The sequence below is a fragment of the Onychomys torridus genome, chromosome 21 (assembly GCF_903995425.1).
Source record: "Onychomys torridus chromosome 21, mOncTor1.1, whole genome shotgun sequence".
NCBI lineage: Eukaryota > Metazoa > Chordata > Mammalia > Rodentia > Cricetidae > Onychomys > Onychomys torridus.
The window spans coordinates 19,063,954-19,089,919 of record NC_050463.1 but is presented as its reverse complement, the minus strand read 5'-3'; the positions used below and the strand labels follow the sequence as shown (position 1 = coordinate 19,089,919).

The 25,966-nt window shown below is 42.9% G+C and overlaps 1 protein-coding gene across 3 annotated transcripts in view; it reads right to left on the bottom strand.

The window, feature by feature from the left end:
- Positions 1–25,966, bottom strand: part of Prepl (prolyl endopeptidase like) — a 36,069-nt gene that overhangs the window by 5,897 nt on the left and 4,206 nt on the right. For all 3 annotated transcript variants that reach the window (XM_036170654.1, XM_036170656.1, XM_036170655.1), the window contains 9 exons: positions 17,264–17,386; positions 16,107–16,173; positions 15,193–15,399; positions 13,259–13,394; positions 11,342–11,558; positions 10,647–10,832; positions 5,172–5,369; positions 3,663–3,838; positions 2,226–2,442 (listed from right to left, as the gene is read on the bottom strand). In XM_036170654.1, coding sequence (XP_036026547.1) covers positions 2,226–2,442; positions 3,663–3,838; positions 5,172–5,369; positions 10,647–10,832; positions 11,342–11,558; positions 13,259–13,394; positions 15,193–15,399; positions 16,107–16,173; positions 17,264–17,386 — 1,527 coding nt within the window. The remainder of the gene's footprint in view (positions 1–2,225; positions 2,443–3,662; positions 3,839–5,171; positions 5,370–10,646; positions 10,833–11,341; positions 11,559–13,258; positions 13,395–15,192; positions 15,400–16,106; positions 16,174–17,263; positions 17,387–25,966) is intronic.

The window sequence follows — 25,966 nt, the reverse complement described above, 5'->3', positions numbered from 1 at the left end:
TCGAAAGAGCAGGAGTGACATTTACTGTTTGACCTGGCAACCCCTTCCTAGATAGATCCCCGGAGAGCTGGAGACAGGGTCTTCCTGTGGAACTAGACAGTGGGTAAGCAAACCGGGGTGCAAGCACGCAGTCTACAGTCCCGGAACCGTCAGGTCAGCTCAGCGGGACGAGCACCGTCGAAGAGTAACCTGGCATGCCGTCACTTACAAGAGGTGACTGCGGGCGGAGGGGGAGGACGGAGGGTGGTGTCCGTGGCTGGGAGGGAGGGGATGCAGGGCCGTTCAATGGTATGTGTATCAGTTTTGAAAGATAAAAACTGACATCTGGAGACTGACCGCATAATATAGTAAATGTCTTAACATTACTGAACTATACACTAAAAATAGTTATGACAGTAGATTTGTTACTTTACGACCATGACTAGAACGTTTTAACAGTGAGCAAAGCACCAACAACCTACAAACTCTGCTCCGCCTGTTAGAATTCTACAAGAAAGTTCCCAGATAAGATCTGGAAAATATCTAAGATAAAAGAAGATGAAAAACATCTACTGGCCTTAATTATTACTGGGATATTTATAAGGGATAGCTCAGCAGTTAAGAGTACTGGCTGGTCTTCTAGAGGACCTAGGTTCAATTCCTAGGTGGCTTACAACTGTCCATGACTCAGTTTCTAGGGATTCAAAACTCTTTCTGGCCTCTAAGGTTTCCAGGATGCACGTGATGCACAGACATTTATGCAGGCAAAACACCCATATACATAAAACAGAAATAAATAAAAAACATTTAATCACAGGGAAGTTGCTCTTTTCCTCTAAAGTTCTATTTTCCAGAGCAGCTGTCTGCCAGCTTCCCTCACAGTATCACTGATGGAGTCCAGGGAGCTGTGATCCCTTCCCGCTGCCCAGCAGGACGCCTCTTCTACACCCACAAAGCTGCCAGCCTTGTTAGGAGGGGCCCAGCTCTACCGCACAGAGGGCCATCAGGGAGGATCTACCAGGCCATGTGTCACGTCTGTCCTGTTTCCAGAAGCAGCGATGGCAGTGTGAGGTGCTCTGTGTCCCCAGTGGCAGCCTCCCCAGGCCAGTTCTGTTCCTGGGTGTGCAGCCCTGGCACTGTTTCTGAACACACCTACTCTGACCTACTACTCCAGTAAACCCTTTCTGCTTCAGTTAGCCATCAGTTTGGATGCTTAAAATCAATGACTTTGACTCATCATATATGAGTACTTTGTGTTGAATATTTAGGCTGTCCCTAATTCTTCACTGTAATAAATAGCTGAAATAAATATCCTTACATATGCATGTCTGGTTATTTCTAATATCTAAAATTCAAGGTTAGCTGCATTCCCTATTGTAAATAATTCTGTTGTTATTATCTTTCTGGCTAAGTTTATTTCTTCCATAATGAGTATTTTTTAAAAAACAGATTTCCAGGTCAAATTATTTAATATGTATTTAACCTACTACTTCTCGCTCCAAATACACACACACACACACACACACACACACACACACACACACACACACACACACACCCCCTGAGAAGAGCTACTCTGAACTGCTCCAGTAATTAATTTCCAGATTGTCTAAGTAGGAAATAGAAGAAGATGGACGTGAAACCTGATGCTTCACAATTTGGAGACTGGGAAAAGACTACAGGGCATTTTCTGAACTGTTCAGTCAAAGCACAGGTCTACACCCAAAAGAGCCCGAGAATGGCGTATGGAAGCCAGATGTGCTATACACACTTAAAATCCTGGCACTTAAGAGGCTGAGGGAGGGACGGTGAGCACAAGGCCTGGCCGACTAGCTACACAGCGGAAAATAAAAGAAACAAATAATGGGTATCTACAAATCGTATCTAAGTCAGGAATAAAATGTGGCTGGGCAGTACACTGTCACATGGATGAGGTGTCAGAGGACACACCGCCTCCAGACTCACAGGACACTCCACCAGACTTCGGGAACATGACACACATATACCTTTGGCTTTCTAAATGTCCTGACCAATAGAAAAGGCTCACTGGGGACAGCTATTCATCCCTCACTGAAAATCCCGCAAAATCCATAAAGATTATTGTCAGTGGGGTTAAGGAAATTTCACAAGTTCTTCTAGAGCACAGTTCTGTTTAAACTTAACAGCTTTGCTATGCCTTCAAACTAATGGCTTTCTGCTCTCTGAACGGTGGCACAGCGGCCAGGCTGCAGCCCGCGAGTACTCACCTCCAGGGTCACGGCTCTCAGCAGCTCAGGCTTAGAATTGCACAATGCTCCCACAAGCACCCCTCCAGCGCTGAAAGCACTCAGAGTGGTTAGACTCGGCTGGGAAAAGCCTTGGCTATGAAGCGTCTTAATGCAAGCCTCTAAGTCAGCAAGGCCATTGAGTTTCTTAGTTAGACGGCCATCGGCATGCCACTGGAGGCCCAACTCACCACCACCCCTGTAGTGGAAGTTAAAAAAAAAAAAAAAGATACATAGAGGTCAGCAAACTATATCACAGGCTTCTGTGTAGCACCAGAGCTCAGAATTGTGCTTTTAAAGGCTGGGAGAAAACAGCAAGAAGAAATATACAACAGAGATTGTCTAAGCCAAGCCTAAACCAGTACGGTGTAGCCCATCACAGGAAACAAAACAAAAAGCTGCCAACTGCCAAGATAATCAAACACTGATTTAACAGCTATGTCCGAGTTCCTATTGACCTCTTCCTACAGACTGTCCGAGGGCAGACCTTAAACATACACATAGGCCCGTGGAGTGGCTCAGAGGGGCCCGAGGAAGCAAAGCACAGTCACCAGGCACCAAGGCTGCCGCTGTAACACACGCGTTTACGCTTTACCTGAGCAGAGGAAAGAGGTGAGGGCGCAAATGCATTGGAAACGACACTGAAGGAAGCGGGCTTCTGGAAGGGCAAGGAAGGGGCACTAAGACCCAGCGAAAACACAGCACGTGCCAGGGCACGGAGGGGCAGAGCATGCCATCTGAGGGCACCCGGCCAGTGGATACCCTACCGAGAGAAGCCACATCATGAGAATTTTACTGAGAAATCTGGACTTTGTTCTAGGGCGGGAGAGAAGATTTTAAGTAGAAATAAAAATATAATGCTGTTTTGAAAACAGCTACAATAAAATGGGAATTGATGGAAAAAATAAGTTCAGCTTACAGAGGCTCTGTGAGAAAAGCCTCCATTAGATGCACTGAATCCCTGCCCTTGAAAGGTCACGAGTTTTCAGCTACAAAGACAGACCATCTTCAAAACTTGGAAGAAGGAAACTTGAATTCAAGAGACTACATGGAAATAGTAATGAAACTAATCAAGTGCCAACACTGCTGTATCTACTCAGAGGTCCCAAAAACGATCTTTTGTTTTTGGACCAAACTAATCTGTTATCTGAATCAAGATCTAACAGGCTTAGGGATACATTAACCCCAAATCCACAAATGAAAGTGTGCTTTTGACCCTGAATCTATTGAGTTTTGTTCTGTTTTTTTAAGAGAGGGTCTTGCTACGCAGCCCTCAACAGAGATCCGCCCGTCTCTGCATCCTGCGTGCTGGGACTAAAGGTGTGTGCTGCCACCACCGCCAGGCCCCTAACATGTTATGACGATAGTTGTCATCACAATGTTCTAGCAACATCTGCCAGGAGAAACCTGCTGACTCACCTAACGTGGCAATACGCTAGGATCCATCCATCGTCCACCAAGACCCGCCTCTCAGGCCTGAAGTTCATTTTCAAATCCATCCCATAAGCTCCATATACATGGACCAAGAGAGGCTTCTTCTGCAAGTCCTCAGAATCCATTTTGTGAAAGATTGTCATTGGCACTAATTTTCCATCCTGGAGAGGAAGAATCAGTAGCATGTAAGGAAACATCTTTGCTGTTTGTTTCTTTGCAGAGGTGGGGATCAGGGCATTTGCTGGGCAAAGGCTCCCCCCCGCCTTACAAGGAGGGTTTTTAAATGGCTTAACCCCAATTTAAAGTATCATGAAGGGCACTCCCCAGTACGCTACTTTCTGAACTGGACATCAGCTTTGTGAGGCTATGACATCTGGACACACAGCCCTGGATTTCAGCTACCCGCTGGTCTATAATAAGAAGCCAGAAAAGAACAGCAGGCTGGCTTGAACATGGCACAGTTTCTACCAGTAGGAAAATAACTTGGAAAGCACTCTTCATTGCCCAGTATTAGTTTATTTCTTGCAGGTCATGCCAAAATGCCTATTTAGGTTGGGAATTTTAGTATAACATACTCTCTGTGCCTAAGGCTAGATATGGACAATTCTTATCTTTGAATATTTACAAATATGCTGATTAGAAAGTCCTACCGGCTTTATTTCCTAACCCCAGAAAATGTCACAATGCTCAACATTAGTACATGAACTCTGCTCAGACCATACCTATGGCTATCTGCATCCTTCAAAGGCCTATACAGCTATTAATGTAATTAAAATCATGTATTTATTTTATATGTATGGGTGTGTTGTCTGCATGTACACTTGCATCACATTCGTGCCATGCCCTTGGGGACTGGCAGGTGTCATATTCCCTGGGGCTGGAGTTACAGGTGACTGTGAGCCAACATTTGGGTACTAAGAAGAGAAGACAGGTTTTCTGGCTGAAGTTTTTCACAGCAATAGAAGCCCTAACTAAGACAGATGCACGACCCGAAACAGCTCTTCTTCAGAAAAGACTGCCTGGATCTCGCCAGACTAGGTAAGGTCCCTTTACAACATTTCCGATGCACTCAATATGCTCTCTGTTGTGGCTGTCAGTGCGTCATCAGTAACGATTTCTTCAGCCTCATGAAGGCTCAGACTGTATTTGTCTGGTCTACTCCAATCACCCACTTACTGCACTCACAAAATTATTACCATCACTGTGTGCCAGCTTTGACGCTTTACTCTTTTTATTAATTCAACTTTACAACTCAAACATAAGCACGTGAGATGAAGCTCAGCATGTAAGTCAGAGACATTTAAGTTCGTGTTAAAGTAAAGCATGCGCATTAGAATTAAGAGGAAAAACTGATGATCTATCCTACGATCACCTGGACCTTTTATAGTATAAAGGATTTTCAAACAGTAGTGCGGATGTGGCCCGAACTCTGAAGTCCCTGGCACGGTGCACTTGCAGTATCAGGGAACCGAAAGCTGAGATCACAACACCTACCTTGCTTTTGGCTTCTATGCGCAGAACACGACTAGTCTTTGTAATGGGATCTTCATGTCCAGTTTCCTCAAACAGTTTGCCTTCTGCAAATTTATATGTGTAATATTTCGGAGGCCTTATTGGAGAGCAGAGCTGGAAGGGGCAGTTCTTTGGGTCAGAATTGGTATCCATTATGAATCCACAGGCCCAAGGAGGGAGCTGAAAAACAAACAATATTTTCACTAATTAATATTAAAGTTGCTGAGTCTGTTCTAAACAACACGACATGGATATCAACTTTCTGTTATCACACGATACATCATTTGAGAATTACTTCACTGTGACAAAACAGATTTCAAGTGAACAAATCAAACCCTATATGAATTACTAATAAAGAAAAAAATGCAAAGAAAAAAAAAAAGAAAAGAAATGCAGGAAATGGGTTTATCATGATTCTAGATTGAAATGAAATTGCTTTTAATATCATGTTTACTTGGGAATACAAACCTGGATGATTAAATAACCAAATGGCTAAGAATAAGAGCAAATGAAGTAACAATCCTACCCCAGCAACAGCCCTCCGGTCCTGCTCTTCTGGAGACTCTCGAGTGAATGTTTTCAGTGATTTTCCCACCAGTCCTTACCCCGCTGCCTGGTCAGCCAGTGATGAGTTATTATTCCAAGGCTCAGCAGCACTACAGCGCTTACAATTTGTTTCTAACTTTAGCTTCGAGGCGAACCATTGTGCAGAACAAAACCTTTCCAGGCACAATGACTCAGAGAGACTCGTAGCTATTATGCTCAGGATCCTTAACTTTAAGAAGAAAGGAATGGAATCAAAATTCCTTCTCTTCGAGCAGCAGGGTCGGTCTAGCATCAAGCCTTCCACTAACATCCCACGTCCCCCTTTTACACAAGCCTGGTGAGGAGGTGGACATAGCGCCTGACAGGTACTGACGGTAACTGTGAGGGAAGTGCCTTTCTTTTTCTGAGGAATTGTAGAAAGAGCAAAGGCCTTAGAAAATCAGGTCTCGGCACAGCATCACTGGCGGCTACCACTGAAATGGGAGGAGGGGCTGTGAGCATCGAGACACAGACTTTCACCTGCACAAACCACAGCCGGAGAGCACAGTGCACAGGCACACTTCCCCAGTGAACCCAGGGTCTATTTCCAGGGAGGCTAACAAGGACACACATTTGTGAAGGGTCTCTGCTTGTAAGAAAGAGCCTTGTAATTGTCAGGGTAAGTGCAAGATTCCTTGGCCCACAGGGGCACAAGGTTTCTTCCATCTTTCGGTAAAACTTAACAATGACCATGGAATACATTGTTTTAGCTTTAGGACAATTGGTGCCAACAGATGAGAGTCCAGGCTTTTCTAAAACTAAGAGGCCAAGGTTAAAGCTTTAATCATAACAAGAACTGTTCCTAGGCTATGGACTCTGAAATTTGTCCAGGTAGTACAAAAGTTGTCTCAAGGGCATCTTAAGCCATGTTTCCCACTGAGCTGTGATGGACTGAAAGAAATTTGGCCCAGAAATAGACTCTCCCGCAAATAAAGCTGACGAAAGCATCCAGCAAAACATTGCCTGGGCCTAGGGCTGGGGGTGATGCATGGATTAGTGGCTGAGTTTGTCCAGTATGTTTGAGGCCCTGGCTCTGCCCCTAGTATTACAATATGGCATCCTCAATTTACTTTCCAGGTATTGCAATCAAATTCTTTAAAAAAAAAAAAAAATCAGAAAATACTGATGACATCATGACCAATGATACATGAAAACTTCAACATTTCCATTGCTGGAGATTGTGTTTAGAAAAATCTTTTGGGTCAGGCGGTGGTGGCGCACGCCTTTAATCCCAGCACTTGGGAGGCAGAGCCAGGTGGATCTCTGTGAGTTCGAGGCCAGCCTGGACTACCAAGTGAGTTCCAGGAAAGGCGCAAAGCTACACAGAGAAACCTTGTCTTGAAAAACCAAAACAAACAAACAAACAAAAAAACAAAAAAAACAAAAACCCAAAAACAAACAAACAAACAAACAAAAAACAAGAAAGAAAGATCTTTTGGTCAACTGTCCACTGGGCATCTATGTTACACATGACAACATGTTATTAACTACTCACACTGGAGCTAAAGATTTTGTCCTTTATCTAAAGCATGGTCTACGGGTCTTTATCAGTGTTATCCATGCAATGATAAAATTACGTTAAGTAGTACATGGCACGTCCTCTCTTTGATGAGGACCTAGAAGAAGATTCAGGGCATAGCAGGGACCTACAGTTGGACACAGGCCAGGGCGTGATGAGACAAACAGTACAGCAGAAACCAAAGTCAGCATTTGTTGTGAAATGGCAAGTGTGTGTATGTGTGTGTGTGTGTGGGGATACCGTTAAATGAGAATACTTATTTTTAATAAGAAAAGGTCATATTTACTTCCAGGTCTTACTTAGTCTTTGGGGCTGGGATATAGCTCAGCTGGAAGAGTGATTGATTGCTTAGCAGCTCAAAACCTTGGGCTCAAAGCCTGGCACCACATAAAACCAGGTGTGATGGTCCATGCCTATAATCCCAGCACTGTAGGGTAAAAGGGTCAGCCAAAAAAACCCACCCTGGCCCTGAAACCAGAGCCAGCGAAAGAAACACTTTAGCCCTGAAACCAGAACCTAAGAAACATACCCTGGCCCTGAACCAGAGCCAAAGAAACATGCTTTGGCCCTAGAATCAGAGCCAGCGAAAGAAAGACACCCTAGCCCTGGAACTAGAGCCAAAAGGCTAAAAAGGGTCAGTGAAAGAAACACAGTTTAGGCCCGAAATCAGAGCCAACTCTGCCCCTGACCAACTAAACCAACCAATCCCTGAACAGGAAAACTAACCAATCCCTGAGCAGAAAACATTCTCCCTGGAGAACTCTGCCCCTAAAAACCCTATATAAGCCCTTCTGCCTATTCAGTTACGGGCTGAACCCTGGTGGAGGAAGCCACTTTCCTGGACTCCTCCTTTCCAAATAAATCTCTTCCTTAAAAGAGTTTTGGGTGGGGGTTGGGGATTTAGCTCAGTGGTAGAGTGCTGGCCTAGCAAGCTCAGGGCCCTGGGTTCAATCCCCAACTCAAACAAACAAACAAACAACAACAAAAACAAACACAAAAAACCCCCAAAAGAGTTTTGGGTGAAGATCTTTCACCTGCACTGAGCAGAAGAACCTTGCTGAGATGTTCCCTTAGAAGGGGCTGAGCAGAAAAAATAACCACCTTTGCTGAGATGTTCCCTTAGAGGGGGCTGAGCAGAAAAAATAACCACCTTTGCTGAGATGTTCTCTTGGGGGGGGGGGGGCTGAGCAGAAAAAAAGGAATAACTTGTGGCCAGAGCCAGAGGAGATGGCTACATTTCTGCAGGGGCTTCCTCTTAGCAGAGTCAAACAAAAGAGTAACATCTTGGGCTGAGCCGAAGAAGATAGATTTGTAGAGCTCAGAGATAACGCCCTATCTAGGAGAGGAGCAGGATTGCTATACCCTGATTTCCTGACAAGTCAGGATACTGTTCCCTCCAGAGCTATAACACTCACAAGCACATGGGAGGGGGAGGCAGGAGGAACAGAGGTTCAAGGTCAGCCTGGGCTATACGAGCCCTCTAAGTCTAATCTTAGAGCAGAAAATCTCTACATGGCATTCCTAATAACAATTGTAATACACACATTGCTAGAAATAACATATTTTTTCCCATCCCTATTTATATAGACCACAATGAGGATAGACTGACAGCTTTCCAATCACAGCAGATGGAGACTGTTGAGTTTTAGGTCTCCTGAAGGCCTCTCCGCTGTTGCATCAGGAAAAGCCCAGTTTTAATGGGTAAAATGCTCCTGGGTGATCCCCCACCCCCACAGAGAGGAGAAGGGGAGGAGAGGAGAAAAACCATGAATCTGTTTTCTAGGATGCCGCTTCTATACCCTGTGGGAGTGGTCTTGAGCCTCTCTGGGGGAGGAGCTGTGTTTGGCGGGCTCTGAAGGGGCAGGTTTGGGGAGGGGCTGTGTGAGGCGGAGCTCCCACCCAAACAGAGACTGTAAGAAAAGTCCTGAAGCGATGACCATTTTTATTTCAGGACACCTACACAGACATCTAAGAGACTCAATGTTAAACTTAGCATTTTGATTTTTAGGGGGCCACTCCATGATTCTAATGGTTACAGGCTCCCATTATTTATTTGTATCTAAGTAACAATCCTGAAATTCAGCTCCCTGGGTCCTGTTTGCTCCAATCTTTATTAATACAGGTGCCTAATAATCTCATGAAGTATAGCTCCAACACCTCAAACTAAACATTAACTGTTCCCTTCTTTATAATTTATACACACCGGTCACATTTAAAAAGCATCACGTCCTGACTTCATCCTCCAGAAATGTATTCTGCTTTAACAAAACAGATTTAAGAATTGGTTCCCAGGGTTGGGGATTTAGCTTAGTGGTAGAGTGCTTGCCTAGCAAGCACAAGGTCCTGGGTTCGATCCTCAGCTCCACCAAAAAAAAAAAAAAAAAAAAAAAAAAAAAAAAATTGGTTCCCTGAAGATATATGGACTTCAGCGTAGAGCTGTGTTTGAATGGCTTTCTCATTCTTGGACATGACATATTAAATTTCTATTTAATATTGCACATTAAATTCCTATTTATCCATTCTAGTTTTTCTCTCTGTTTTGCATTTAATAAACAGCCATGGATTTGGCAGGACTGTATTTTATAGGAATTCTGACAATACCGGAGCCTTATTAAAAAAAGGCTTAAGCCGCTTGCTGGTCAACCCACTCAATAATTCTCTCCCTATCAGGCAGAGTGAGGACCACCTTCTCTTCAGGGCTTACCACCTTAATTCACTTAATGCTGCTTTCACAATGGACAGTAAGGTTGCCATTCATTCATCCATCCATCCATTCATTCATTCATCCATCCATTCATTCGGTTCATTTCTGGAGGCATTTGTTCGGGTCGTGGCAGCCATAAACAGCGTTAACTAGTTAGCCATGCCATTGCCACCCCTCTGCGTCCTGAAGACCACTGACACCCAGGTACTGAAAGGAAGCAGGAATGTACCTCGTGGATTAAAAAAACAACTGGCAAAGAGAGGCGATGCAGATACAAGCATGTGGTGGAAATATAGATGTGACCACTGTCCTTCTGGGGTGTGGCCTGGGCAAGCAGCCGTCAGTGCCTGGGTACTAGCTACCAAGTAGGTCTTGGTTATTGCTGCTCCACAGACTATAAGATACCTGACCACAGAGCTATGTAGAAAGAAAAACACAATGACCCTTGACTCTATTTCTGAAGTCTATTGGTTTAAGTAAGACTGCATTAAAAACAAGGTCTCTCAAGACATTCTAATATAGATCTAGGCCTGATAAAGCCAGAATGCTAAAATCCATTTAAATTAAATTTCTTTTAAGAGAAGTACATGGCATTCCAGTTTTGATGCTCTGTTACGCTGAGCTGGGTTTCTGTTGTGGGTGGACGTACCTTTAGAGAGCGAACAGAGTCATCCGCTAGCCCGATGACGTTAACGTAGAGGAGGTTGCTGTGCTTGAGGAACAGGACGCAGTGGTCCTTAAACATGTCCAGGTCTATGACCTTGGTGTTTCTCTTCATGGTGAAGAACAGATCCCAGTTCATGATAGCAGGGGCGTCAGCTGCTGTCCGCATCAGCTGTATGAACAAGGTTAGAAGAGATGTAGGTGATAAGACACTAAGGCCTTCAGGGATGAGATCACTGGAAAGGGACCGACCACACTAGCTGTCACTAGAAAGTCTGCATCAGGGACAAAGTATGCATGTCACTACTTTAGGCCAGGTTGGGCACGCTGGTGAGACAGCACGGTGCCATGCTTAGCTGACAGTCAGCCAGTGGACAATGGATGCGGTATGCCTGCCTAGACTAATCCAACTGCGACACACCATCAGGACTTAAACCGTGCTCTGTTAGGCCAACCAAGTTTGGTTTTTACAACACAAACAGCGCAGAACGTTTCATTTACATGCTTTAAATACAAACACAGTGGGTAGCCATGTTAGCTCTAAGGGAAGAGAGTGGGATTGACAACGTACAGTCAATCACCGGCTGAAGCCCCGCCCCCACTCTCCCCTGTAGCAAGGAAGGTTGGCTAGGGACACTTAACAGACCATCCCAAACGGGAATGGGCAGAATGGAGAACTACCTTGAATTCTGTAGGCTCTCCGACATTAGTGAGGATGTATAACTCGTCATCTCGATGTTCAACATAGTAAAGGACCCCATGGATCCTTTTCTGGATCAGTACTGGTGGGTCCCAAGGGCTCAGGCCGTCAATCAGCCACACCTCGGAAGTCGTCTTGTTCATAATGTTGAGCGTGAGGAAACGGCTGTCTTTTGTAAGGTAGAGGAAAACAAAATAGCTAGAAAGGAGAGAAGCAGGTTCTGATGAGTCACTACGGCCTGGCTGCAGACGTGGGGTTTGCGCAGGGAAGTCTACTTCCCCTTCTGGAATACTATCAGCGATGTGAGAGGTGAGCCTCAGATGACCGACTATTGTATCTCCATACATATATTTATATAAAGGGTACGTTTAGAAGTAGGAACGAGCGCTGAGTTATGAACCCTGGGAGATTTGGAATCAATGGTGTCATCTGGAATGGATGTCACTGTCCAATCCTTAAGCATCTCAGGTGGAATGTTACAATATACTAAAAACGGAACAAGAAATGTTTCGGGAGGGCTAGATGGGTGACCCAGCAGTTAAGAACACCAGCCGATCTTCCAGAGGACCTGGGTTCAATTCCCAGCACCCACATGGCAGCTCACAACTGTCTCTTAACTCCAGTTCCAGGGGATCCAATGTCCTCTCTTGGCCTCTGTGGGTACTGGGCATGCATGTGCTACACAGACACCCACACGATCAAATAAAATAAAATTTAACAAAGAAAGAAATGGTTTATACAAGGTCGATCTTACAAGCATCTGTGAAGCAATACTAGGACCCTTCATGGGTGGAGCAGAAGCTACTCCTGGCTACGCCTTGCAAGTAGAACAGGGGTTACTCAGAGCTAATTTTTTTTCTTTCTTCTTTTTTGTTTTCCTTTGGGCTTTTGACACAAGGTGTCACCATTTTCTCTGGCTGTCCTGGAACTCGCTCTGTAGCCCAGGCTGGTCTCGAACTCACAGAAATCCTCTTGTCTCTGCCTCCTGAGTGCTGGGATTAAATGTGCGCTACCACCGCCCAGCTCTAATTCTGTTATTGGAAGGGTTAGGTTCCAACATAAAAGAGAAGCCGTGGGTGAAGAGCTAAAGAACTGTCCATTTTGCTGTTTACATCCCACAAATCTCTGTCTGCATAAAACACATTAATTTGTAAAACCTTACAGATGTACAACTAAAATTCCTCAAGCGATTGGTATGAGCAGCATATGATAGATATATATATATAAAATAAATTTAAGGTTACTCTGAGCCCGCTACACTGGATCTTGGAGTTTGGATCTTCCTTGCTTTTAAAAATTCAGTTCTGTAGTTGGTGAATAGTATTTCTGCCAGGAAAAAAAAAATGTGTGTAATGGTGTGTGTGGGGGTGGGTGGGAGGGCGTTCGAGAGGGATGGATGTTGACTATTCAGTGACTTAAAAATCAGATTTTCTCTATGTAGCATAGACCTTTCTCTTCAGAATCCACATTATGCAGTTCTCATGAGAATATATGGATTTTATGCTCTAGAGATAGAAACACTGAAAACAAGAGTCACTATTTAAAAAGCATTGATCTTTAAGATAGATCAGCAGGCACTGCCTTGAACATGACTTTAGGAGCCATTCTCCCATCAAAATGACCAATCGCTGGTAAATAACCAACAACTGAAGTGCTGTGAACAAGGCTGATGGAAACCCTGGCTGGCGGGACCTCTCCAGGGCCACACTGGTAACTTTTTCAGAATCGGGTATCCCAAATTGGTAGAATTTGGCAAACTCTATAGATTAGTTCTAGAAGGTAGAGTAATAAAATTCTAATTTTCTCCAGTTCTCGACACTTCAAGACAACAAGGTCAGTACTTCAGATAACGGGGGAGCCATTCAGGAGAAACAAGAGTAACCGCAGTATTCCGGCACCTCGGGTCCTTTTCTGTGTAGAAACGCTCATTACGTCTGTTTTCCCCGAATGTGGCTCGATACACATCATGGCAGCGAAGGTTCCTCTGGAAGGTGTAGAACAAGACATCTTCATCTTCTTCATCCTTCACCCACTCTGAAAGGAAGGGATGAAAGGAATTAAGACACAGCTACCTGCATACTGCTTTTGAAAAGGTTTAGTACCCAAATGTTGAATGCCAAGTGGAGAAATGTGGAAGTTAGTCCCTGGAAATCTGCATATAGTATATAAACCTGACAGATCAAACCTGTGTTTACACACAAGCAAAGAACATAGAGCACCACTACTATTCCAAGGTTTCCATTTCTTAGTGTACTCACGCACCTAAATAAGGACTCATTCCGTGTTAAACACAGACATTGGTAAAGTTGCATTTGCTTTTGGGAGATGGCTGCTTAATTGAAGAATCACTAATCCCTTTCTCTCCCACCCACTGTGTTCACAGGGAACAGGACAGCTCAAGCCACCAAACACTTTAACAGGGGCCTTCCTTTCCCAGAACCTGTCAATGGAGATTTGCACATAATCACATCTTGACTGCCACCTGGCCTACAGTCACTGGAAGTCATGACTATAGGATATGAACTCCGATCTTAGGGGTTGGATGCACAAATGTATTTCTTAGACTTCATTATGCAGGGCCTGGGGAGAAATATAGGTATCTGAGTCTGAACCTCTAGCACACACATAAAAAGCTGATATGGAGGAAGATGCCAATGTCCTATTCTGGCTGTTGCTGGAGCAAGCATGGGCACCTACAGCAAGCTGCACACTCACATGCATGCAACACAGATGTAGACACAGACATACAGACACACAGACATGAAGAGAGAGAGAGGGAAGAAAGAGAGAGACTGAGACAGAGAGACAGACAGGATGACTCGCACACACGAAAGAATGCATTAAGTGGAATATTTCAATTTTCAATTCAATGCCAAAGCATTTAATAAACCATTCAGAAAATCATGGCAATGTAAAGGGGAGACAAAGTGTGAACATGTTCAAGACGGTGAAGGATAACATTCAAAGCTAGATCTACTACTAAAACTGTCGGTTTCCAACGACGTCAGCTCAACACGTTCCAGACTGGAGCGACTCCGAGAAACGTGCTAGAATAGGTCTCCACGATAATATGTAACAAAAAATCAACCGAGTTTAAAGTGGAATAAAATATCAAGAAGCAACAACTGTAACACCTCAGTCTTCATAATAAACTGGTCAAGAACTACTACGTAACAGAACATCCATATGGGACTTAGATGGGAAGTGTCTTAAAAACATATTGAAAATGTGTGTTATTTATCAGCGACTGTATGAAGTGTGTGTGAATATAAGCATGTGTGGGTCGTGATGCAGGTGTGAAGGCCGGAGGACAACTTTGGGGAACTGGCTATCTCCTTCCACCGTAAGTTCTGGGGTTGAACACAGGCCAGGGAGTGTGGCAAGTGCTCGTATCCACAAAGCCTCTCGTCAGTTCATAAAATATTTATTTTTAAATTTTTGTTTATGTATATGTATATGTGTGTGTCTCCATGTGTGTCTCTGTTGGATCTTCCAAGAGTTAGCGTTACAGGTGGTTGTGGGTTGCCCAACATGGGCACTGAAAACTGACCATGGGTCCTTTACAAGAGTAATAATATACACGCTCCTAGCCACTGAGCCATCTCTCCAGTCCCCCATGAGCACAATTTAAAAGTGACCCATTCAGATAGATAATTAAAGAAGGGAGTATTTCATAATACAAAGTCCATAGGAATACGTGGAGTCCAGAGAGAAATGGACCAGGCCCTGATCATCATCATCTCCTTCCCTACCACAGGCGGGCCAAAGAGTTTCAGAAGTGCGAGGTGCTGGCTATGGCTGGCTTTTCAAGGGACTTGACTTGGCGGCTTACCAAAACTGGACACGTTCGGGAAAGAAGCTTCCATGGAAGGCTGATCACCCAGCTTCACAACTATGCAGGTAGATGTTTCAGAATCCTCAGTCCTTATCTTGGCAGCCACGTACTTCTCATCGGGAGCAACTCTGATAGAGTCAATGAAGGGCTGGTCCAACTTAAGTTCCTCCAGATTGAATAAAACTTCGTAATTATCGCTGTCTGCTGCGTAAAGGAAGGTAGGAAAAGAGAACTCCACAACATATACTAGTAAAGACTTTAAAACTGTATCTTAATGTTTTACGTTAACATTCCGAGGCCAGACACTGATGTCCTTCTACAGTCATTATTTAAAAACAGTTTACTCAATATTATCCTATTATAGCCTATGAGCTACTGTGATATCTAGTCCAGTAGTTCTCAACCTTCCTAATGCTGTGACCCTTTAATACAGCCACTCATGTTGTGGTGACCCCCAACCATAACATTATTTCATTGCTATGTCATAACTGTAATTTGGCTATTGTTATGAATCATAAATATTTTTCAAGACAGAAGTTTACCAAAGGGGTCATGACCCACAGGCTGAGAACTGCTGGTCTAGTATTTACAGACTACAGCACTTACAGAGAGAGTACAAAAGAGACACATAGTGTATGCCAAATGCCTGGCACAGCACTAGACAGAGAACATCCACAAAACATGCTGGATTCCGCCTCCACTGTCCCCGTTAACGCTTCTGAGTGTGGCCCCTAACACTATCTTAAGTCAACCCAGACATTAAAAACCAATCATTGAATAAATTTAGAAATAATCTTTAAGAAATCTATTCTAATAGCTTTTAACAACTACTATGAAGCTTCCTGCTAAAAATGTGAGACCTGAAAAGCCAGGTCATCATTAAAGGAGAATTGTGGTTTGCCACAAATTACCTTCTTCGTCTTTGGAGCGAACCAGGCAGCAGCCCTCTTGATAGTAAACAAAACCGCCATACTTAATCTGACAATGAAAAGAAACGTGACTTACTAATAATAACAATTATTTAATGACAGCTACTTCAGATGAAGGGATGAGACCTATCATGATATATCATAAGAGGAAGATCTACTGAACTACATGAATGAATATGAAATGGACCATTTTTACAACAAGTAGCAAGAAATAGCTTTCCTACGTTCTGAATTGCTGGTAATTTCCAATACACAAATGCCAGGGCATAACAAAATCTATGCTCATTCACTTAGTGCCTGTACAGTGAGGTTCAATAATGATGTCAAGTGGCATCTTTAAGATAATCCAACATCTGGTATCCTATCTTTTTAAATCACTCATCAACTGTGCAGTACTGACTTGATTTTATACAAAGTATACTGTGGTGTGACAAAGTGTATACACACCTTAAATGCGAGTGGATTGACTTATTTGGTTTCAGGTAGCTTAAGACACTTTACATTAGTGGCATATTTGAATCTGGAATTGTTACTGCTCTTTGTAATTCACTATATATGTGATTTTCACTTATAATCTCTGGCCTGTTTTCCAGTCTTACTAAAGATTTTCAATCTTTTTGTTCAATTTATTTCAACTGAATACTTATGACTGAAAATTATAAAGTGATTAACTGTATACTTAGCTTTATTAAAGCGAATTTCCTTTTATAAAAATGTAGACACAACATGTAAATACTTTTGAATTAATAAAGAAATAAGCCGGGTGGTGGTGGTGGCGAACGCCTGTAATCCCAGCACTCGGGAGGCAGAGGCAGGTGGATCTCTGTGAGTTCAAGGCCAGCCTGGTCTACAGAGCGAGATCCAGGAAAGGCGCAAAGCTAAACAGAGAAACCCTGTCTCAAAAAAACCAAAAAAAAAAAAAAAAAAAAAAAAAAGAAATGAATAGTTTTATATGTACCTCTCCTTGGAATCTCTACAAATTTACACTAGAGCTGTTATTCTCCAACATCTACCCAGAATTCATCTACTATACTTCATGCTTTATCTTAAGTACGTAAAGTCTATGAACTATAAGGTAGCTCGTTTGCCTCTGAACCGACAATACATACAGTTCTCATAAGAGACACAGCTCAGCTCACCTCGGCATTGATGATCTCGTATTCTTCTTGTGGCTGTGTTTCCAATCTTGTTCTCACTTTTTCAAATGCATCCATGTTTTCAGAAAGAGACTTTTCGTTTTCTGGCTTAATAGGCAGAAGATCCTAGGAACATTTTTGGTGGTATGATCAAAATTTTTCAAACTCAGGGGGAAAGTCTTTGCTTCTTATAATTGTACTTTTCACACAGGTATTACATCAGGTATTCATGAAATGTGTCTTTACAAATCTTGTTCCTTCTTAAGTGCATCAAAAAAGAACAAGACACTTGATGCATTGTAACAAGTGTATGAGTCCTTAAGATACTTCTAAAAGCACTAAGAGGCCCTGACAACATCAGAAACATTACATATAGCTAAGGAGGAAAGAAAATGCTTTGAACTTTTACATATTTAATCGAGATGAGAGGTGGGGGAAACTGTTGAGTTTCCTAAGTACTGAAACACATCCTAAAAGGAGAAGATATCAGAGAGGAAGATATTTCTTAGCTAATAGATGTTGGCTATCAATTTGTTCATAGAACAGTTACATTTATTACCACATTTTCTTATGTCATTGGATAAGTAACTACAAATATTAATAGAACTATTTATCAGATCAGAAAGTTAAATAACAGCTTATAAGACAAGGCCTCCCTTTGTTTTGAGACAGGGTTTTTCTGTGTAGCCCTGGCTGTCCTGGAACTTTCATGTAGATCAGGGTGGCCTTGAACCCAGGCCTGTCTCTGCCTCCAAGTGCTGGGATCAAAGGTGTGTGCCACCACTGCCCAGCTCCTCCCTTCCTGTTTAAGAGATAGTTTACTATAGAAAAGTAAGGAAAATCAATGGAATGTAAGGGCATTTAGCAGAGATGGAGATGAAACTATAGAATTGCCCACTGTGCCTTGTTCAGGGCAGTGATGTGGGGTGGGCATTCGGGTGCCTCCTGGTGAGCAGGGAAGGACTAGATGGATCAACACTTGGAAAAGGCTAAAACTGCCCAATTAGAAAAATCTTCAATAATTCAACACCCTACTGCTCCGCCTTGTTTAAACAAAAGAATTTTAGCCAAGATGCTGTGTCCTTAGCTCTCTGCCGGGGATGCCAACTGCACAGAGATGGAGCCAGAGGCACTGAGCTGTGGAGGAGGACCCCAGCAGCTGATAGATATTTACTGCCTGAGGACGTTCATGGCATGCTACCAATAATGTCGGGAACGTAAGCCACACATGTAGTTTGTATCGTGAGGAGTTTACAACCTCAAAGTAAATACAGCAAAACAGAAAACTTATCAAAACAGACTAAATGGACAACAATCATTTTCACAAAGTTGTTCTTTAAAAATTCGGGGAATGCTTTAATGATTTGGATTAGATTTGAATTAGTCATCATAGCTGTTATGGTAATGTCAACTCGTAGCGTGACTTTCTTGTAAAAATTATTACGTATTTATTTATTTAATGGGGGGCACATGGAGGTTAGAGAGGAGCTTGTGGGTGTCATTCTCTCCTTCACTACAGGGGACTGAGCTCAGGGGGCGTGTCTTGGCACCGAGTACCTTTAGCTAATGAGCCATAGCCTCGGCCTCTCAACTTCTACTTTCAATTCTGTATAGCTGATTTTTTTTTTTCTTCTGAGTATGTTTTCAGACAGGGTTTCCCTGCGTAACCCTAGGCTGGCCTTGAGTTCACAGAGATCCAGCTGCCTCTGCTCCTGAGTGCTGGGATTAAAGGTGTGAGCCACCACCACCCGGCTTATATAATGGATTTTTGAATAATTATTTGCAGTCAAAATAATAAAGGTCTGTCACATTTATTTTCATTCATGTTTTTGCATTTTTATAATCTCTATGGCTGATATTTAGAATAAAGCAAATGTATCAATAACCCTCTACTATTGCCTAGAATGTTAAATTATAAAGCAGAATATCACTAAAATTCTGTCTTGAAACTCTACCTCAGCATATGAGAAACCTTGAACCTGAGCTGACCTGAATCCAGAGAACACTGATGGCCTTACTGAAAAGTTTTTCTTTTTAGGTAGAGTCTTGTGAATCTCACTCAGGCTTACACTTGCTGAGTAGTGGAAGGTGACCTCAGACATCTGATCCTCTACCTCCAGAGTGTTGGGGTTACAGATGCATGCCATCACTCCCAGTTTGTGGTCTGAGAGTCTGAGCCAGGGCCCCGAGAATGCTCAGCAAGCACTCTATCAAATGAGCCCTGTTTCGTTCCCATGCCGACTGAAATCTTAAGAAGGTTTCACGCACACTATCACTCCATCAGAAGCAAAAAAGCACCTTTTACCGCTTCCCAAAGGGCCCAACATAAAACCCGCTCTAACAATGCAAGGTATTAACAATCAAATGTGCAACTTTATTATGGCAAAAATGTTCAACTCTGAAGACAAGAAATTGTGCGGTAGAAACACACTGAATTGAAGTGAGATCATGAATAATTGGCCAACTCCAGACCCTGGGCAGGGAGACCATAATGTAGGCTTGGCCAATCTTGTACCACACAGGAAGTGCTCTTAGGACAACAATGGCATGCCAACAGGACACAAGGGACAGTGTGAAGGGGCGACAACTAGCAACATGGGGGATAATTTGAGCATCAAAAGAATAACAACTAGTTAGTTAAAATACACTGAAAAGGTAAACTCCACAAACAAGCAAATGAAGAACAAGCCCTTGGATCAAATACAAACCAGAATTAAAGGGGAAAAGAACCTCGAAGAAACTTTTCTTTTTCCTTTTGGTTTTTCTATCTGTGTAGCCCAGGCTGTCCTAGAACTTGTCTGTAGCCCAGGCTGGCCTCAGAGTCAGAGATCCAGCTCCTCTGCCTCCTGAGTGCTGGGATTAAAGGCGTGCGCCACCACCAGTGCCTGGCAAGAAACTTTCCTTTCCAGATTAAAACTAGCTAATAAATGTGGAAAGTGACAGACTGATCATTTGAAGAGCTCTGGTGAAATGAAGAGGGCTGGAACCATGAACAGAGTTAAACTCACTGGACCAAAATAATGCATGACGGCCACTCAGCACCAGTCACTGCTTACGGAAAGAAAATGTCCCTTTGGTGACGGAGACAACTGGCAGCTGATTTTTAGCTAAAACGATCATTAATAGTGGGTCAAGCTGGCACTGAATCTCAACTAAAGAGAACTGAGAAGCCCAAGACCAGAAGAAACTAAGTGTTTCAATGAAATCGCTTAATAAAGAAACTGAAGAGAGAAACAAGAAGATAAAAAATCATTCCCCACCCCCAGAAACCCACTAAAAAAGACAAATGCATGGTAAATGTCAAGGAAAAGACAAAGAATATTAGATATGAAAACCATGGTATAATTAGTAATAATAGAGAGTAAAAACTTTTTTTTTTAGTTTTTTGAGACAGGGTTTCTCTGTGTAGCTTTGTGCCTTTCCTGGAACTCACTTGGTAGCCCAGGCTGGCCTCGAACTCACAGAGATCTGTCTGGCTCTGCCTCCAGAGTGCTGGGATTACAGGCGTGCGCCACCACCGCCCGGCAAGTAAAAACATTTTAAATATACTTTATTACTTATTTAAGAATTTCATACATTCACATAACTGTCATCTTGATCATATTTATCCATCAGATCCACCTCCACTTCTCCAGTCCCTCCCAAGTTCATGTGCAACCCCCTATTTTATACCCACTGACTCCACATCTCTGTGGCCCATGTACTCCTTAGTATGGTGGCCATCTACCAGAACATGCTCCACCTAACAAAGGCCACACCCTTAAAAGAAAATGGGCTCTCCCTCCCTGCAAGCCATTAACTCTCAATAGATCCTCAGTTAGGGGGAGAGGGCCTGGGATTCCCTTGCCTCTCTATGTTAGAATACTGACTGGCAGTATAGCGACTGTGCATTCATCAGTGCAGTGGTCCCCAATCAACTCAGGACATGAAACAGTTACATAAGGAAATAACCATACAAAAGGTAGTAAGTATTTAGACAATCGAAAGAAGACACCAAGGCCAGATGCTTTCAAAGGTACTTTTCTTGAACTAGACATGGTGGCAGATGCTTACAATTTGAGCAGAAGGATGAGTTTGGGGTAAGTCTAGGCTATGTAGAGAAATCCTGTCTCAGCCATTCCCTCAGCCCCCCGTAGTCACAGGGACAACAATTCTCCTAATCAACTGTTTAGGAAAACAGACAGAATTACTCAATTTACTTGATTAGGCTAATGTAATAGTGATACTAAGATGCAGTGACAACATAAATTGGAGTCTCTTCTGACTGTCTACAACCCTCTACACAAGATGTGCCTGTGCTTCGCCTCCTTCCGTCCTGCATGAAGTCTATGTTCACATGCCATCCTGTGCCGGAGTCCAACCCTTACCATCCTATTTAAGTAGACTGTGCTTGCTTCCAGTCTCTGACCTCATTCTTTCTTTCTTGTTTTTGTTCCTCATTGTACTGATCTCTTACAACTCACTATTCTTTTTGTTTCATTTAGCCTAGGCTGGCCTTGAATGTCCTCTTATGCTATGTAGCTGAAGATGACCACTGTTGGACCAGCCTGACTCCATCTTAAGGACAGAAGCCATTTTATTACAGGGTCACAAGTTCATATCTGTTTGCTGTAAAATTCAAGTCAATTGTACTTTAACCTGTTTCTGGAACTTGACAAGCTCCCCACCCTATGATGTTTGACTCACACTTTGAATGTATCCTGATAGACAAGATGTTCCGCCAAATAAATCTTAAGTGTTCGGCCAAGTTCCTATGTGACCAAAATTCCTCTGGAACCGCCCCCCCCCAACTCTTGAAAACCCGCTAGTCTTGCAGTTTTTTGGACTATATAAACCCTACCATTTCCTGTGTTTGAGACTATATTTCCTTTCTTTCTTTTTCTTTTTTCTGGAGCTGAGGATAGAACCCAGGGCCTTGCACTTGCTAGGCAAGCACTCTACCACTGAGCTAAATCCCTAGCCCCCAAGGCTATATTTTTCGAATCCCACTTTAGGGGGGTCTGAAAATAGAGCTTGCTTAAATTGACCAAAGAACCTGGGCAATAGTCTTTACTCTCGTTTGGTGGGATTAGCCCCGCGAACACCTCTCCTGTCCCTCTCTCCCTCTTCAGGGCTGAGACTGCAGGGTTTGGGACCATGCCCAGCTGTGCTGATTGAACCCAGGGCTCCATGCATGCTAGGCAAACACCAACAGCGCTACATGCCTAGCCCTCACTAGATTATTATCTTTGTTTCATAATGGCATTTCTATTGAAGACACAAATTCAAACTCCATGAAGGCAGAGACCTCTGTCCTATCTCACCAATCTGATTGGCTAGAATAGCACTTGGCTCAAAACCTAAGCAGGGAGAAGACAAGACTTTTTTGAGGGGGACAGTATGAGCTTTCAGAAAATACTAGTGAGAAATTATGAGACTATTATAAGACAGAAGTAAAAGAACATTCACTCCCCTCCACCACCCTGCCAAACAGGGGAAAAGAAAATCAATCTTGGGCTTGGTATTAGAGTTTTACTTGACACTGAACAGACCATTGGTTCAGCCTTCACCACCTCAAATCAGCATCGACACAAAAACCAATCTTAAAATGGGATCAACCTATTATTTCTAAAACACACAAAACAAAAACACAGTAATCATTCCAAGCAGCTGTGTGACCGAGTGGGCTCTCTGAGAGAGTGACTGGGTGACCCATCACTGAAAAAGCTGACCTGTGTCATGATGAACCCTTCTTTAGTCTTCGTTGATTTTATATCTGTTTACTGTGTGCGTGCACATGTGTGGAAGTCAGGCAGCAATGTGCAAAAGTGAGTTCTCTCTTTCCACACCTGACTTCTTGAGACTGAACCCAGGCCTTGCCCTGAGGCTTGGCAGTGTGTGTCCTTAGCTGCCGTGCCTCCTTACTTAACCCCAAAAGATAAATCTTGAGGGCCTCTGAATAAACAGAAAATATTTATAAATTTAAAACATGCACTTAAACCTTAAAAAGAAACTTCCTCCACAGTTTCTGATAGTTGTCTCATGTAAGACATTAAATCTGTAATTAACATACCTGAAATATATATGTAAATTAAAACACAATGTATTTATCATTTGTGAAATACTATCAAGCTTTAAAAATCCAATTATAGGGCCTGGAGAGATGGCTCAGCGATTAAGAACACTCCTTACTCTTGCAGAAGACCTGAGTTCAATTTCTAGCATCCACATGACAGCTCACAACTGTCTGTAAGTCCAGTTCCAGGGGAATCTTATACCCTCGTCTGGCCTCATGGATACCAGGCATGCATGTAGGCAAACACTCATGTATAAAAATACGTAAATCTATTTAAAAAAAAAAAAAAGTAGGTCTACTTGAGGCATAAAGTTGGTCCAGATGTGTGCCAGAATATTTTTGAGCAAGTTAGTACGGTATATACCTTAAACTGTAGGGTATATTCTGCAATCAAATATGCTGAGATTTTAGAGTAGTGGTTCTCAACTTGGGGGTCATGACCCATTTGATAAAGCTCTATCTCCAAAAATAATTACATTATGATTCCTTTTTTTTTTTTTTTTTTTTTTAAAGATAAGGTTTCTCGGTGTAACAGCCTTGGCTGTCCTGGAACTTGCTCTGTAGCCCAGGCTGGCCTCAAACTCATAGAGATCTGCCTACCTCTGCCTCTGGAGTACTGAGATTAAAGGTGTGTGCCACCACAGCCCAGCTACACTACGATTCATAACAGTAGCAAAATTACAGTTATGAAGTAGCAATGAAGAACTGTATTACCGGGTCACAGCACCAGGAAGGTTGAGAACCACTGTGTTAGAGTAAAACGTCTCATGGGGACCACAGAAGGGTCCCAGTAGCTTTGTGCCCATTTAGTTCAAGTCCTGGTAAGAAAACATTTGCAAGGACTTCAGGATTTAGAATCCAGACAGATATTGGATCGTGTCAGTGGGCCAAGGAATGGCCTGTGAACTGGAGGAAATGGAAGAGAAAATACAATGTGGAGATATGACCAAGTGAAGCTGTCCCTGCATGGAGTCCCACTCTCAATCCTCATAAAACTGCTAGACAACACTTTCCCTAGCCCGAGATTTCCTTCACCGGCTCTCTTTTCTCCTGTCTTCTGACAATCTGAACCATTAGTTATCACTATCAGTTCTTAGAAACCGCAAATCATAGCTTCAGTGAAAAGCTGTCTGCTAACCTATTCAAGAGGCCAGAGCTGGGGGTGTGGCTCAGTGATAAAATACAGGATTTGTTAACCAATGGTGAGGGGCTAAGCTCTACCTCAAGCCTTACAAAGACACAACCCCCCAAAGTACCTGGAAACCAAAGATATAGACAAATGACACATTTAATAGAAGGATTTAAGTTCTTCCCCCCCCCCCCCCCCACCATGCAGGGTTTCTCTGTGTAGCCCTGGCTGTCCTGGAACTCCGAGATCTGCCTGCATCTGGATTTAAAGGATGTGCCACCAAGCCCTGCTATGTTCTTCCTTATCTTTTATATCTTGTTCAGACTGTCCTGACCACTCATTTTGAAGTTATTTATTTGTGGGAAGAACAGTACAAGAAGGGATGGAAGCTAAGGACACCGGTCTCTGTTCTGACACTGTCCTTTGAGCATGGCAAATGTGAGTGTAATGGGATACATCTGACCATCTGCGCTATGGGAACCCCAGGCACTGGCCAGAAAAGAAAGTTACAACTAACGAATTAGCGTTATAGCAACAACACTTATCACCAAGGACCTCCAGTTTCTAAATATAGATACAGGGTCAGTGGTGGGCAGGCATTGCATTTCAGCTACCTAAGGAACTAAACAACAACAACAACAACAACAAACCAAACTAGACTTCTGGCTGGAGTGATGCCTATAATCCCAGTTAACTTGAGGGACTGGGGCAAGAAGATTATATGAACAAGAGTTCTGGTGAACACAGACCTTGCCTCAAAAAATAAAGAAACCAGATCCTTAAACTTCAAGCAACAGGCATTCTAATCCAACAGAAATGGCTTGAGATCTAGAAATCTGCACTTTTAAAAAGCTCCCAGGATTGCTGACACACATCTAGACTGCAGAAGTTGGTACTGAAGAATCCCAAAGTTGTATGGTCATTCTGTGGCCAAGGTAACACGGCATAGTGAGGTTTGTGTGTTGATTCTGCTTGTTTCTGAGTGAAGAAAGTTAGGAACCCTGACTAGTCTACAGCCACAGCAGTCCTGGCTCTCTTCCTTTCCATCATTTCTATTACACATGCTGTCCCCTCTTCTTCAGTCAATTTACATAAGTAGCAGGTCTTTAAATAGACCTGCTAAAGGCCGAGAAATCTGCATTTTTGTCCCCAGAGTATTTTCACACCTATCTCCCCCCCTCTTAGTTTATGTTTTCCTCAGCCCTGGGTCACCTAATCTGCTTCCTATATCTATGAATTTGCCTATTCTATTTTGGATGAGCAGAAGCACACAATACTTACCTTTTCTTTATTTGGTTTGTTTGATTTTGCTAATGTTTTTAGGGATCCTCAATCTATCATAACTTCAACCCTCTTTATAGAGATAATATGCCATTTATATAATCTACATTCTGTTTACCCGTCTGTTGGTGAGCACTCTGTGATTTATCTCCTAAGTTAATCTTATTACCTATTTTTTTTTCTTTTAGTTTTTCCTTAGTTTTTGTTCTTAGCTTATAACTGTTTGGTACACATACACTTC